The 13,793-nt window shown below is 40.9% G+C and overlaps 1 protein-coding gene across 6 annotated transcripts in view; it reads right to left on the bottom strand.

The window, feature by feature from the left end:
- The window catches only part of Iqch (IQ motif containing H), a 210,309-nt gene that overhangs the window by 35,518 nt on the left and 160,998 nt on the right, over positions 1-13,793 (bottom strand). For all 6 annotated transcript variants that reach the window (XM_085844697.1, XM_085844696.1, XM_085844698.1 and 3 more), the window contains one exon: positions 9,966-10,136. In XM_085844697.1, the coding sequence (XP_085700823.1) occupies positions 9,966-10,136 (171 nt within the window). The remainder of the gene's footprint in view (positions 1-9,965; positions 10,137-13,793) is intronic.

A 13,793-nucleotide genomic window follows, 5' to 3' on the forward strand; every position in this document is an offset into this window, starting at 1 on the left:
GTCAGCTGACACTCACCAGCTACCCACAACACCCACCACAGGATCTTAAGACTTCTGGAGAGTGGAACACAGCTTCTACTCCAATCCAATTGCACGCGGGACCAGAGACTACATTAGTTAGGGAAGCAGAAAAACAGCCTGAGTAGGACCACAGGCCTCTTCCGGCTGGACCAGCACCGGGGTACCGTCAGCTACCCACGACCCCCGCCGCAGGATTTAGAGACTGCTGGTGAGTGGAACACAGCTTCTGCTCCAATCTTTAAATAGTGACAACGATAACAACTAACCCCAGAGATTACCAGATGGCGAAAGGTAAACGTAATAATCTTACTAACAGGAACCAAGACCACTCACCATCATCAGAACCCAGCACCCCCACTTCGCCCAGTCCAGGGCACCCCAACACACCGGAAAAGCTAGACACGGATTTAAAAGCATACCTCCTGATGATGATAGAGGACTTCAAGAAGGACTTTAATAACACACTTAAAGAAATGCAGGAGAACACTGATAAAAAGGCAGAAGACAATAAAGAGGAAGCACAAAAATCCCTTAAAGAATTGCAGGAGAACACTGCTAAAGAGTTACAAATCCTTAAAGAAAAACACGATAACATAATCAAACAGGTAGAAGTCCTTACAGAAAAACAGGAAAACACATCCAAACAGATGATGGAAATGAACAAAACCATACTAGACCTAAAAAGGGAAGTAGACACAATAAAGAAAACCCAAAATGAGGCAACATTGGAGATAGAAACCCTAGGAAAGAAATCTGGAACCATAGATACCAGCATCAGCAACAGAATACAAGAGATGGAAGAGAGAATCTCAGGTGCAGAAGATTCCATAGAGAACATCGGCACAACAATCAAGGAAAATGTAAAATGCAAAAAGATCCTAACTCAAAACATCCAAGAAATACAGGACATAATGAGAAGACCAAACCTACGGATAATAGGAGTGGATGAGAATGAAGATTTTCAACTCAAAGGACCAGCAAACATCTTCAACAAAATTATAGAAGAAAACTTCCCAAATCTAAAGAAAGAGATGCCCATGAACATACAAGAAGCCTACAGAACTCCAAATAGACTGGACCAGAAAAGAAATACCTCCCGACACATAATAATCAGAGCAACAAATGCTCTAAATAAAGATAGAATACTAAAAGCAGTAAGAGAAAAAGGCCAAGTAACATATAAAGGCAAGCCTATCAGAATTACACCAGACTTTTCACCAGAGACTATGAAAGCCAGAAGATCCTGGACGGATGTTATACAGACACTAAAAGAACACAAATTCCAGCCCAGGCTACTATACCCAGCCAAACTCTCAATTAACATAGATGGAGAAACCAAAGTATTCCACGACAAAACCAAATTCACACATTATCTCTCCACGAATCCAGCCCTTCAAAGGATAATAACAGAAAAAAACCAATACAAGGACAGGAACCACGCCCTAGAAACAACAAGAAGGTAATCCCTCAACAAACCTAAAAGAAGACAGCCACAAGAACAAAATGCCAACTTTAACATCAAAAATAACAGGAAACAACAATTACTTTTCCTTAATATCTCTTAATATCAATGGACTCAACTCCCCGATAAAAAGACATAGACTAACAAACTGGCTACACAAACAAGACCCAACATTTTGCTGCTTACAGGAAACTCATCTCAGAGAAAAGGATAGACACTACCTCAGAATGAAAGGCTGGAAAACAATTTTCCAAGCAAATGGCATGAAGAAACAAGCTGGAGTAGCCATTCTAATATCTGATAAGATTGATTTCCAACCCAAAGTCATTAAAAAAGACAGGGAGGGACACTTCATACTCATCAAAGGTAAAATCCTCCAAGAGGAACTATCAATCCTGAATATCTATGCTCCAAATACAAAGGCAGCCACATTCATTAAAGAAACTTTAGTAAAGCTCAAAGCACACATTGCACCTCATACAATAATAGTGGGAGACTTCAACACACCACTTTCACCAATGGACAGATCATGGAAACAGAAACTAAACAGGGACACAGTGAAACTAACAGAAATTATGAATCAAATGGATCTGGCAGATATCTACAGAACATTCTATCCTAAAACAAAAGGATATACCTTCTTCTCAGCACCTCATGGTACCTTCTCCAAAATTGACCACATAATTGGTCACAAAACAGGCCTTAACAGATATAAAAATATTGAAATTGTCCCATGCATCCTATCAGATCACCATGGACTAAGGCTGATCTTCAATAACAAAATAAATAATAGAAAGCCAACCTTCACGTGGAAACTGAACAACACTCTTCTCAATGATACCTTGGTCAAGGAAGGAATAAAGAAAGAAATTAAGGACTTTTTAGAGTTCAATGAAAATGAAGCCACAACATACCCAAACTTATGGGACGCAATGAAAGCATTTTTAAGAGGAAAACTCATAGCTCTGAGTGCCTCCAAAAGGAAACTAGAGAGAGCACACATTAGCAGCTTGACAACACACCTAAAAGCACTAGAACAAAAGGAAGCAAATTCACCCAAGAGGAGTAGACGGCAGGAAATAATCAAACTCAGGGGTGAAATCAACCAAGTGGAAACAAGAAAAACTATTCAAAGAATCAACCAATCAAGGAGCTGGTTCTTTGAGAAAATCAACAAGATAGATAAACCCTTAGCCAGACTCACTAGAGGGCACAGGGAAAGCATCCTAATTAACAAAATCAGAAATGAAAAAGGAGACATAACAACAGATCCTGAAGACATCCAAAACACCATCAGATCCTTCTACCAAAGGCTATACTCAACAAAACTGGAGAACCTGGATGAAATGGACAAGTTCCTAGACAGATACCAGGTACCAAAGCTGAATCAAGATCAGGTTAATGATCTAAACAGCCCTATATCCCCCAAAGAAATAGAAGCAGTCATTAATAGTCTCCCAACTAAAAAAAGCCCAGGACCAGATGGGTTTAGTGCAGAGTTCTATCAGACCTTCAAAGAAGATCTAATCCCAGTTCTTCACAAACTATTCCACAAAATAGAAACAGAAGGTACTCTACCCAACTCATTCTATGAAGCCACAATTACTCTGATACCTAAACCACAAAAAGACCCAACAAAGATAGAAAACTTCAGACCAATATCCCTTATGAATATTGATGCAAAAATCCTCAATAAAGTTCTTGCTAACCGAATCCAAGAACACATCAAAACAATCATCCATCCTGACCAAGTAGGTTTCATCCCAGGGATGCAGGGATGGTTCAATATACGGAAATCCATCAACGTAATCCAGTATATAAACAAACTCAAAGACAAAAACCACATGGTCATCTCCTTAGATGCGGAAAAAGCATTTGACAAATCCAACACCCATTCATGATAAAAGTCTTGGAAAGATCAGGAATTCAAGGCCCATACCTAAACATGATAAAAGCAATCTACAGCAAACCAGTAGCCAACATCAAAGTAAATGGTGAGAAGCTTGAAGCAATCCCTCTAAAATCAGGGACTAGACAAGGCTGTCCACTTTCTCCATACCTATTCAACATTGTACTTGAAGTCCTAGCCAGAGCAATTCGACAACAAAAGGAGATCAAAGGGATACAAATTGGAAAAGATGAAGTCAAAATATCACTTTTTGCAGATGATATGATAGTATATATAAGTGACCCTAAAAATTCCACCAGAGAACTCCTAAGCCTGATAAACAGCTTCGGTGAAGTAGCTGGATATAAAATTAACTCAAACAAATCAATGGCCTTTCTCTACACAAAGAATAAACAGGCTGAGAAAGAAATTAGGGAAACAACACCCTTCTCAATAGTCACAAATAATATAAAATATCTTGGCGTGACTCTAACTAAGGAAGTGAAAGATCTGTATAATAAAAACTTCAAGTCTCTGAAGAAAGAAATTATAGAAGATCTCAGAAGATGGAAAGATCTCCCATGCTCATGGATTGGCAGGATCAACATTGTAAAAATGGCTATCTTGCCAAAAGCAATCTACAGATTCAATGCAATCCCCATCAAAATTCCAAATCAATTCTTCAACGAATTAGAAAGTGCAATCTGCAAATTCATCTGGAATAACAAAAAACCTAGGATAGCAAAAACTCTCCTCAAGGATAAAAGAACCTCTGGTGGAATCACCATGCCAGACCTAAAGCTCTACTACAGAGCAATTGTGATAAAAACTGCATGGTACTGGTATAGTGACAGACAAATAGACCAATGGAATAGAATTGAAGACCCAGAAATGAATCCACACACCTATGGTCACTTGATCTTCGACAAGGGAGCTAAAAACATCCAGTGGAAGAAAGACAGCATTTTCAACAAATGGTGCTGGCACAACTGGTTGTTAACATGTAGAAGAATGCGAATCGATCCATTCCTATCTCCTTGTACTAAGGTCAAGTCTAAGTGGATCAAGGAACTTCACATAAAACCAGAGACACTGAAACTTATAGAGGAGAAAGTGGGGAAAAGCCTTGAAGATATGGGCACAGGGGAAAAATTCCTGAATAGAACAGTAATGGCTTGTGCTGTAAGATCGAGAATTGACAAGTGGGACCTCATGAAACTACAAAGCTTCTGCAAGGCTAAAGACACCATCAATAAGACAAAAAAACCACCAACAGATTGGGAAAGGATCTTCACCTATCCTAAATCAGATAAGGGACTAATATCCAATATATATAAAGAACTCAAGAAGGTGGACTCCAGAAAGTCAAATAACCCCATTAAAAAATGGGGCTCAGAACTGAACAAAGAATTCTCACCTGAGGAATACCGAATGGCAGAGAAGCACCTGAAAAAATGTTCAACATCCTTAATCATCAGGGAAATGCAAATCAAAACAACCCTGAGATTCCACCTCACACCAGTCAGAATGGCTAAGATCAAAAATTCAGGTGACAGCAGATGCTGGCGAGGATGTGGAGAAAGTGGAACACTCCTCCATTGTTGGTGGGATTGCAAGCTTGTACAACCACTCTGGAAATCAGTCTGGCGGTTCCTCAGAAAATTGGACATAGTACTACCGGAGGATCCAGCAATACCTCTCCTGGGCATATATCCAGAAGATGTCCCAACAGGTAAAAAGGACACATGCTCCACTATGTTCATAGCAGCCCTATTTATAATAGCCAGAAGCTGGAAAGAACCCAGATGTCCCTCAACAGAGGAATGGATACAGAAATTATGGTACATTTACACAATGGAGTACTACTCAGCTATTAAAAAGAATGAATTTATGAAATTCCTAGCCAAATGGATGGACCTGGAGGGCATCATCTTGAGTGAAGTAACACAATCACAAAAGATCTCACACAATATGTATTCATTGATAAGTGGATATTAGCCCAAAACTTAGGATACCCAAGATATAAGATACAATTTGATAAACGCATGAAACTCAAGAAGAATGAAGACCAAAGTGTGGACATTGTGCACCTTCTTAGAATTGGGAACAAAACACCCAGGGAAGGAGTTACAGAGACAAAGTTCGTAGCTGTGATGAAAGGATGGACCATTTAGAGACTGCTGTATCCAGGGATCCATCCCATAATCAGCTTCTAAACGCTGGCACCATTGCATACACTAGTAAGATCTTGCTGAAAGGACCCAAATATAGCTGTCTCTTGTGAGACGATGCCGGGGCCTAGCAAACACAGGAGTGGATGTTCACAGTCAGCTATTGGATGTATCACAGGGCTCCCAATGGAGAAGCTAGAGAAAGTACCCAAGGAGCTAAAGGGATCTGCAACCCTATTGTTGGAACAACATGATGTACTAACCAGAACCCTGGAGCTCTTGTCTCTAGCTGCATATGTATCGAAAGATGGCCTAGTCGGCCATCACTGGAAAGAGAGGCCCATTGGACGTGCAAACTTTATATGCCCCAATATAGGGGAATGCCAGGGCCAAAAGAATGGGAATGGGGGGGTAGGGAAGCGGGGGGTGCTATGGGGGACTTTTGGGATAGTATTGGAAATGTAATTGAGGAAAATATGTAATAAAAATATTAAAAAAAAAAAAAAAAGAAAAGCTACTTACAGCAAACTCCTGGAGAAAGGACATATAAAACTGCTATGTGAAGGTAAAAGATGGAATAAAACCAAAGAACACATGTCAGCATTAACACCAAGGAACAAACATTACAAACTCCTGGCTCTAGCATCCATATTTCCACACAAACTATTCAATGTCTCTTGCTTGAACTCTACTAAGATCTCTTGGAGGAACCTTGGTGTATATCAGCAATAAAAACTGCCCTCCCCAAAATGAATTTTATACTATTTAAACACGAATTTAAGACCAACTAACTCTTCCCTGGTTAGTTTATTTTGAAAGTGCCATTTATATATAATTATTCATTTTGTAAATCATAACATATATCTTGCCTAGAAATTCATTGGTTAGCTATTACCAGATACGAAATACAAACTCGACTCTTGTTCTTTATTTTAAAAGATATTCATATTTTATGATTGGTCAAAGGTACTTTTGAATATGTTAACATCATAAAGAACATTAAAGGGGTCAGTTGCTGCTCCAAAAATACGTAGACTAATGTTTGTTTTAAAAGCCTGTTCATTTCATTATGATTTACTATGTCACAATTAAATCAATGCTTGTGTGTGTGTTCATGTGTAAAAAAAAAAAAAAAAAAAAAAAAAAAAAGTTTAAAAAATGAGCCCTTTGTGTGTATATGTGTGTGAGTGTGAATGTGTGTGAGTGTGTGTGTATGTGTGAGTGAGTGTGTGTGCACATGCACGTGCATGTGCATCTAGGACCTCCATGTGCACATGCATGTGAAGGCAGAGGCTGACACTGAATGTCTTCCTAAATCCATCTCTTCTTCTTTGAGACAGGGTTTCTCACTGGCTGGAGACTGTTGATCCATCTAGGCAGCACTGCACCCCGATTTGCACAGGTGCTGGGTATTGACCTCAGGTTTCCATGCTTGTGCAGCAAACACTGTACTTTCTAACCTATTACCCTACCCTCCTTTTTCTCCATAAAATGTGCATATCTGGGATTTCTCAGACTTTATTTATGCTGTCAAATGTATTTGGTTGGTTGGTTTGCTGGTGGTAAGGAGTCTGGATCAGGCCTGGGCATCTCTGAGTTCTCCTGAGAGTCTAGAACAGGTTATTTGCTCATTTGTTTGTTTCTTTCTCAACCCAGCACATTATTAAAAGAATAGAAGCAAACTAGGAGTATTTTACCTTACAGTTCTTAGTTCCGAATTTGCTGTCATGATCAGAGTGGGCTCATTAGAGATGCCATCCTTTCATAGTGACCTCCTTCAGTCTTCAAAGGGGGGCTGATTGTGAACCTGACACTAGCATAGTATGTCCATACTTGCTTGGAAAGTTTCAGGTTGGCTGAAAATTGTACTGTGTACATATATGTACATGCTTTAAAAAAGAACTTATTGAATGTGTAATATGCCTGGGGCCTACCGCATAAATAGTAGTAGTTCAGGCTGGCAGGATCTATTGCTCTCTGAGATCTAAAGCACTTTAAGTTTATTCTCACACCACAAACCCAGAATAGCCTTTTTGCCATGATTCTAGAAACATTTTATTTCTTTCAGCTTATAATGCTGTTTTGTGTAGGGAGTTTCTAAAAGTATCCAATAGTCTTCACAGAGTTCTCATTCTTGGCCTCTAGCTAGGAATGACACCTAGAGGCAAGAGGGAGGGAATGAAAGGATGCTACTGATTCGAGGTGCAACCTCTGCTCCTATAGTTGCTAACCCTCACCAGCAGCAGGTCTCAGGCCTATCATCCTAGTGATAACAAAGGAGACAGTAATGCAGAGAGGCAGGCCATGGAAGGCCCCATTAACCAAGCTAGGAAGAGCACAGGAGGCTGATCTTTTAAAATCCTGGCTAGGAAATGAAACCTCTAATACTGGAATGGCTTACATCTGATTGAGTCACTAGTCAAAGGAACCCATGGAAACCCCCCAAACATCTCAGGTTATTGCCAAGACTATTGGTTATGCTCCACATCTTGATTGTAAGACCTTATTGCATGGAACACAAAGTCAGCTTGTGCCTAACCACAGCCTTCACCCCTACTGACTCTTGTTCATGGCACTGGGAGGTACACTGCATGCTACCACTGACCCAACTACAAACCCTGCGACGATACTGCCTGCATGATATGCTGGTGCAATGCTGGCACAAATGTTGTGGGAGTAACCAACCACTCTTTGATTGTATTTAAGGTTCACTCCACGAGATAGAACCCATACCTGACAGTGCTCAGGTGGCTAAGAACCCGAGACTGGATAAGCCATGGACCTAGAAAAAACAAACAAGTACTATTGTTCTGCTAAAGGAAAACAGCAATAAAATAACTCCTTAGGACATTCTGCTACACCCATAGGTCAGTGCCTCATTCAACCATCATCAGAGAATCTGCTTTTTACAGTAGATGGAAAATAACACAGAGACCCACAATTGGATAATGTGAGTGAGAGACTTTGTAACACTCAGTCCTAAATGGGATCAAACTCCCTCCCTAACAGGTTCAGGGAACTATGTGGAAGGGGAGGCAGAGAGGTCCTTGAGAGCCTTAGGGAATAGATGACTTCAAGGAAACCATCTTTTAGACACAACAGGACTAATACACATATGAACTCAGAGAGACCATGGTAGCATGGACAGGTTCAATGAAGACAGGGTTCCAGTGCTGAAATGCGGAAGTGGACAAAGACTCCCACCTCTCACCAGGAAGTTATCTCCAGTTGACATTCTCTTGCAAGGGAAAAATTAGTTTCTCTAATGGAGTCTCTCTTAAAGACACTTAACCACATGTAAGGGTAAGGGTAGCCCCGGCCCAGCAGGATGCCAGCACAAGACAAACTCTGGTATTTTTCTCACATAGCTTAGTTTGGGCATTTAAATCTGACCGGTCTTTTGCTTGTTTGGTATGGATTCTGATTTTGTGTTTCTGTGGTTTTATGTCTAGTTCTTTCATTTTTGTTTCTCTGTTTGTTTATTTATTTTCTAAGGAGACAAAAAAAGGGCATGAAATTTTGATGGGAACGAGGGGAGAGGATTTGGGGGAGGAGAACCATAATCAATATATATTAAATGCCTTTTGTTTTTTATTTTTCAAAATATGGTTTCTCTGTGTAGCCCTGGCTGTCCTGGAACTTGCTCTGTGAACCAGGCAGACCTTGAACTCAGAGATTCCACCTGCTTCTGCCTCCAAGTGCTGAGATTAAAGGTGTGTGTCACCATGCCAGACTGAAATTTTCTTTTCTATTTAAAAAAAAATCCCAGGTAAAAATCACTTTTTACTTTGCAGCAATCTTCACTGTAGTTTTTAGGCCAAGGGGAATGAAGGGAGACAAGGAATCTTAGGGGAGTTCTATCATTCTAGTATGAGATGATGGGGCAGATTCTAAGGTGATATCTTCATGGAGGCAGAGTACAGGTAAGATCTGAGGCATTTTAGCAGCTAAAGTTATTGTAACCCAGTTGTTGGCAGGGTGTGGGGCTGAGGAATGTCGGGCCTCTGGCTTGATCCTCCAAGAGAATGTACAGGGGGAAAGGTCATCAGATAGATGATCTTTAAATAGCTTCACCTGAAGACTCAGAGCAACCCAATCTAGGAGTTTGGGGTCTAGGAATCTAAGCTTAAAATGGAAATTTTGACTAGAACAATAGGAGTGAGGGCTGTCAAAAATAGCTGGCTGTGTAGAGAAATATGAAGAGAACTGGGAGGCACCCAAACAGAAAGCTGTGGCCTCTAGGCCTTCACACCCTGGTTCCTCTTCCCGGGTAGCTGCTCCCTTTTTATGGCAGAGACTGTCACATTTATGGACTTTGTTTTGAAAAGGCTCAGTGGTCTGTGTGGTCCTTTAGTCTCCCCCCCCCACTTAGCAGTTGAGTACTGCTCAATGCCAAATCAACCAGAAAGAATCTGTTGCTCACCAGCTCTGCCTGGATGCTAAGGCGCTTCCTCTCCCTTTCTGAATCTTCATTAAAACGGGGCACTTCCAGGATGCTCAGACTACAATTCAGATGACCATTTGTCAGGTAGAGGGTGAGCTGCGTCATGGCTAGCTGGTCACTATATGAGAGGTCGAGGCCTGTTGTCCATACCTGGTTAAAACATGAGTCAGAGAAGTCAGGCTAGGATGAGACAGAAGACTATAGAGAGCCATTCCACTCCCAACTAGATCAGTAGGCCAAACTAAACAAGTGGCCAATGAGATTCTTGAGTAAATATCTTTGCTTCTGTTTCCATATCACATAGCTGAGGGATAAAGCTTGTTTCTTACATTAGAACATATGTGATTATGTTAGAACTTAAAGAAATGAAAATACCTGGCCAAGACAATCAACAGAGGTCTTGGTTCTTCATTTCTTTTGTTTGGCCTGTGGTTTGTCATTTCAGAGGTGGGCAGGGCAATGTTCTCTACTGAGACTGAATAAAAGCTAAGGAGGGTGGTAACAAAATTGGAAAAGTGAGTGCAGATAGGATGGGGCAAGAAAGGAGAGTTTGCCTTGAGTTTGGAAAAAAATGTGATTTTTATCAGAACATTACAGAGATAAGGTGTAAGCCTTAATTCTACCATTTTAAACTACTATTTTACATTATCAGCCTGCAAATTCACAGCGCCCTCAACAGTGACCTGATGATAACACCTGGAATTATGAGCAGACTATAACAAAACAAAAATTTAAATGCTGTGAAAACTGCCAGGTTAGTTACACACTCACTGTGGGCTACGTAGATAATTGAGTGGTGGTTATTAATTTATTTGACAGATATTTACTGAGCATCTACTATGTCTTTAACTGGCAGTGACAAACGTAGGTCATGTGCTACCTTCTCCTTTTCCTTTAAGGTGACTTGTCATTTTAGACTCCCATGAGATACCCAGAATCCAACTTCGTTGAATGATTATGGCAGATCATGCAAGTCACTAGAGAGTCACTAGGTCATGCCATCAAGATGACAAATCCACATATGCTCAGTGCATCACAGATCAGTGTAATGTGCACTGTGACAATGATTATGGAAGTAGAAAGGACAGACTGGGTTTGGCTGGTGGAGTCCAGGCTGCCTCTGAAGGTGACATTTGAGCTTTAAACTAGTAATAAAGCCGTGCTTTGCGTGGACCAAGAACATCTGGTGTGAACACAGACTTCTCTGCTCTTTCTAGGTACTTTTAAAAACTACAAGCCTTGCCACAGATAAAGAAACAGGTTCAGGAGGTAGCTAAGTCTCCACAGTAAGTAAGGGGTGGCACTCAGATCCTAATCATTTCTGTCTGGCCCCAAGCCTGCCCTCCTCTCATGCACCTCTGGAAGAGAGGGTATTGATGCTGTACTTCAAATTAAAAGTCAGAGTTGCAGAGAACCAGAATGTGTTCTTGTTTAATGCAGCCTATGCCATGGAAGTGTCTTGTGGAGAAAACATAAAGTATTGTATTTCTGGAGCATGCTGTAATTATCAGTAATGCATTTTCACCATAGGAAATTGGAAACTAACACATTTTCATGAAGATTTGATTAAATATTTTTTTCCTCTTAGAAGGCCTACAAGTGCCCCACTCACCAACTCTGTATGTTAAAATACATAATACATCTGCCCTAGAGTGGACTCCTCTCTCACAAATCTAGCAGTGAGTGACTTGAGTAAGCATTGAATGTAAATGACATCATTATAAGAATATTAAGGGGTCAAGCTGTCAGGGCCCCTTGCTAAACTGAAGCTAATTTCAGGATCATATTCTCACAGTAATCCTCTTTCATAACAACAAATAAATCACATTTGCAACAATTGTTAAAAACTAACTGCCAAGTATCTGCTGCAGTTGTAAACATGCTATTTGTCAACTTAAATATTTCCTGCTGTACAGAATTACATGTAAATCAGATGGGGACAGAAATCTCCTGCTCCCTGTGAGGAGAGACTGAACTTGCTGCTCCTACACGTCCCTGTCCAGAGTTCCTCTTCTCATGCTTTGGTGCTCTTGTTCAAAAAGAGATACACAAAACATTACTGATGGTTTTGTTAACTATATTGATGTCTTGGTGACAAGGCTTTTGATAAGAAAGCAGCATAGTATAGGGAAAGACAGGACCAAGGTGTGGAGCGCCTGCCTGTGTATAGCCTCACACGCAGCAAACCATTAGACTTGTATCTAATGTATGCTCTCAGTTTCAGTGTCCTTAAGGATCAGGTCAGGTACAAACAGCAATACCTACCACGTGGGGCTTTGAAAAACAAACAAAACCCCCAAACACACATAAAATTGCCTGATAAAGTTGAATACAAATGTTACTTATACTAAGCATTCCCTTTAAGTGAACAGATTCCTCACTGAGCACCCATAATCTCAGCACTCAGGAGGCTGAATCAAACAAAGACTAAAAGTTCAAGGCCAGCCTAGACTAACAGTGGGAAATGCTGTCTTTTAAAAAAAGTCTTAGGAAGCAGGCTTTGTGTGGCTATCAGATGGCACCATTTCCTAACTGGTTTGGCCGTGGTGGCGGGCTTTGGGCTAGGCGCCTACTACTCTAGTTCCAGTTTACTTGTGAAGATACTGAGACCAAAAGCTGCTTCACGGTTTACCTGAGATGGTAGAGCATGGCTAGGCTATGAATTTGCTAGAGGTTAGTATTTTTGCTTCCCCAGGATGCCCTAACCCCTTGGTTATGGAAGGAAATAGGACAACATTTCCTGAAGCCTCTTCCTCAACAGCAGGCTTGCCTGATTTGCTCAGATAATTGCTCCATTTTCCATCTGGTTTTTCATGCTGAAAACATTTTCCAAGGCATGCTTGTTTGTGTACAGGGGTTCCAATCTCCCCCTCTAGATTGCTGGTCCTTTAGGGGAGGCTGCTAAGTCTTTGTCTTCCCACGGCCCCAGTGTGTGGGGGTATGGTTGGTGAGGCAGAATCTACACTCTATTCCAGTACCATACTGTGAACACCTCTAGAGCCATTCAGGAGCAGGTGTCTGGGGCCTCTTAGGGCTGAGTCCAGATTCAGATCAACCAAATAGTCCTCTCTACTTCCTTGGTACATGTCCCATGTGCTTACTGCCTCTTACTTAACCTTATTTTTGAATTTGAAATTCAATGTTAACTTTAAAAACTTACAGTTTCCTGTAGTGGATACAAGCGAGCCATGACAGTGGCCTGTATATAAACCACTCTGAGAAGGGATAAGGACAATGGTGGTGACTTTGACATGACTTGCTATGATGGCTTGTAATGACTAGCCTGAGGATTAATTGATTAGATTTGAAGGTAAGGATAGGGCAGGAAAGACTCTTAAAAAATCACCCAATATGATCAGTTTACTTTATAAATGGTACAACTCTGACATAGGTGGTAAGGTGGTTCTCTCTGAGTCACAGCTAAGCATCAAAGGTGCAGCAGAACCTACAAGTCCTATTTCTTGTCACATGATAACTGTTTGCTTGATGCTTTTCAAAAGTGATTTTGCTGAAAATAGCAAGAATGTTAGGGAAACTCACACCAAAGCCTTAAGAACACAAACAACAAGCTGGGCGTGGTGGTGTATGCCTTTAATCCCAGCACTTGGGAGGTAGAGGCAGGCGGATTTCTGAGTTCGAGGCCAGCCTGGTCTACAAAGTGAGTTCCAGGACAGCCAGGGCTACACAGAGAAATCCTGTCTCAAAAAAAACAACCCCCCCCCCACAAACACCACCACCAACTGCATTATTTGCAATACTGAAAACCTATAGCTTTCCAGCATTTGAGCATTAGATAAGAAAATTAGA

The sequence above is a fragment of the Mus caroli genome, unplaced genomic scaffold (assembly GCF_978045245.1).
Source record: "Mus caroli unplaced genomic scaffold, Mus_caroli_1 scaffold_11, whole genome shotgun sequence".
In the NCBI taxonomy this organism is placed as follows: domain Eukaryota; kingdom Metazoa; phylum Chordata; class Mammalia; order Rodentia; family Muridae; genus Mus; species Mus caroli.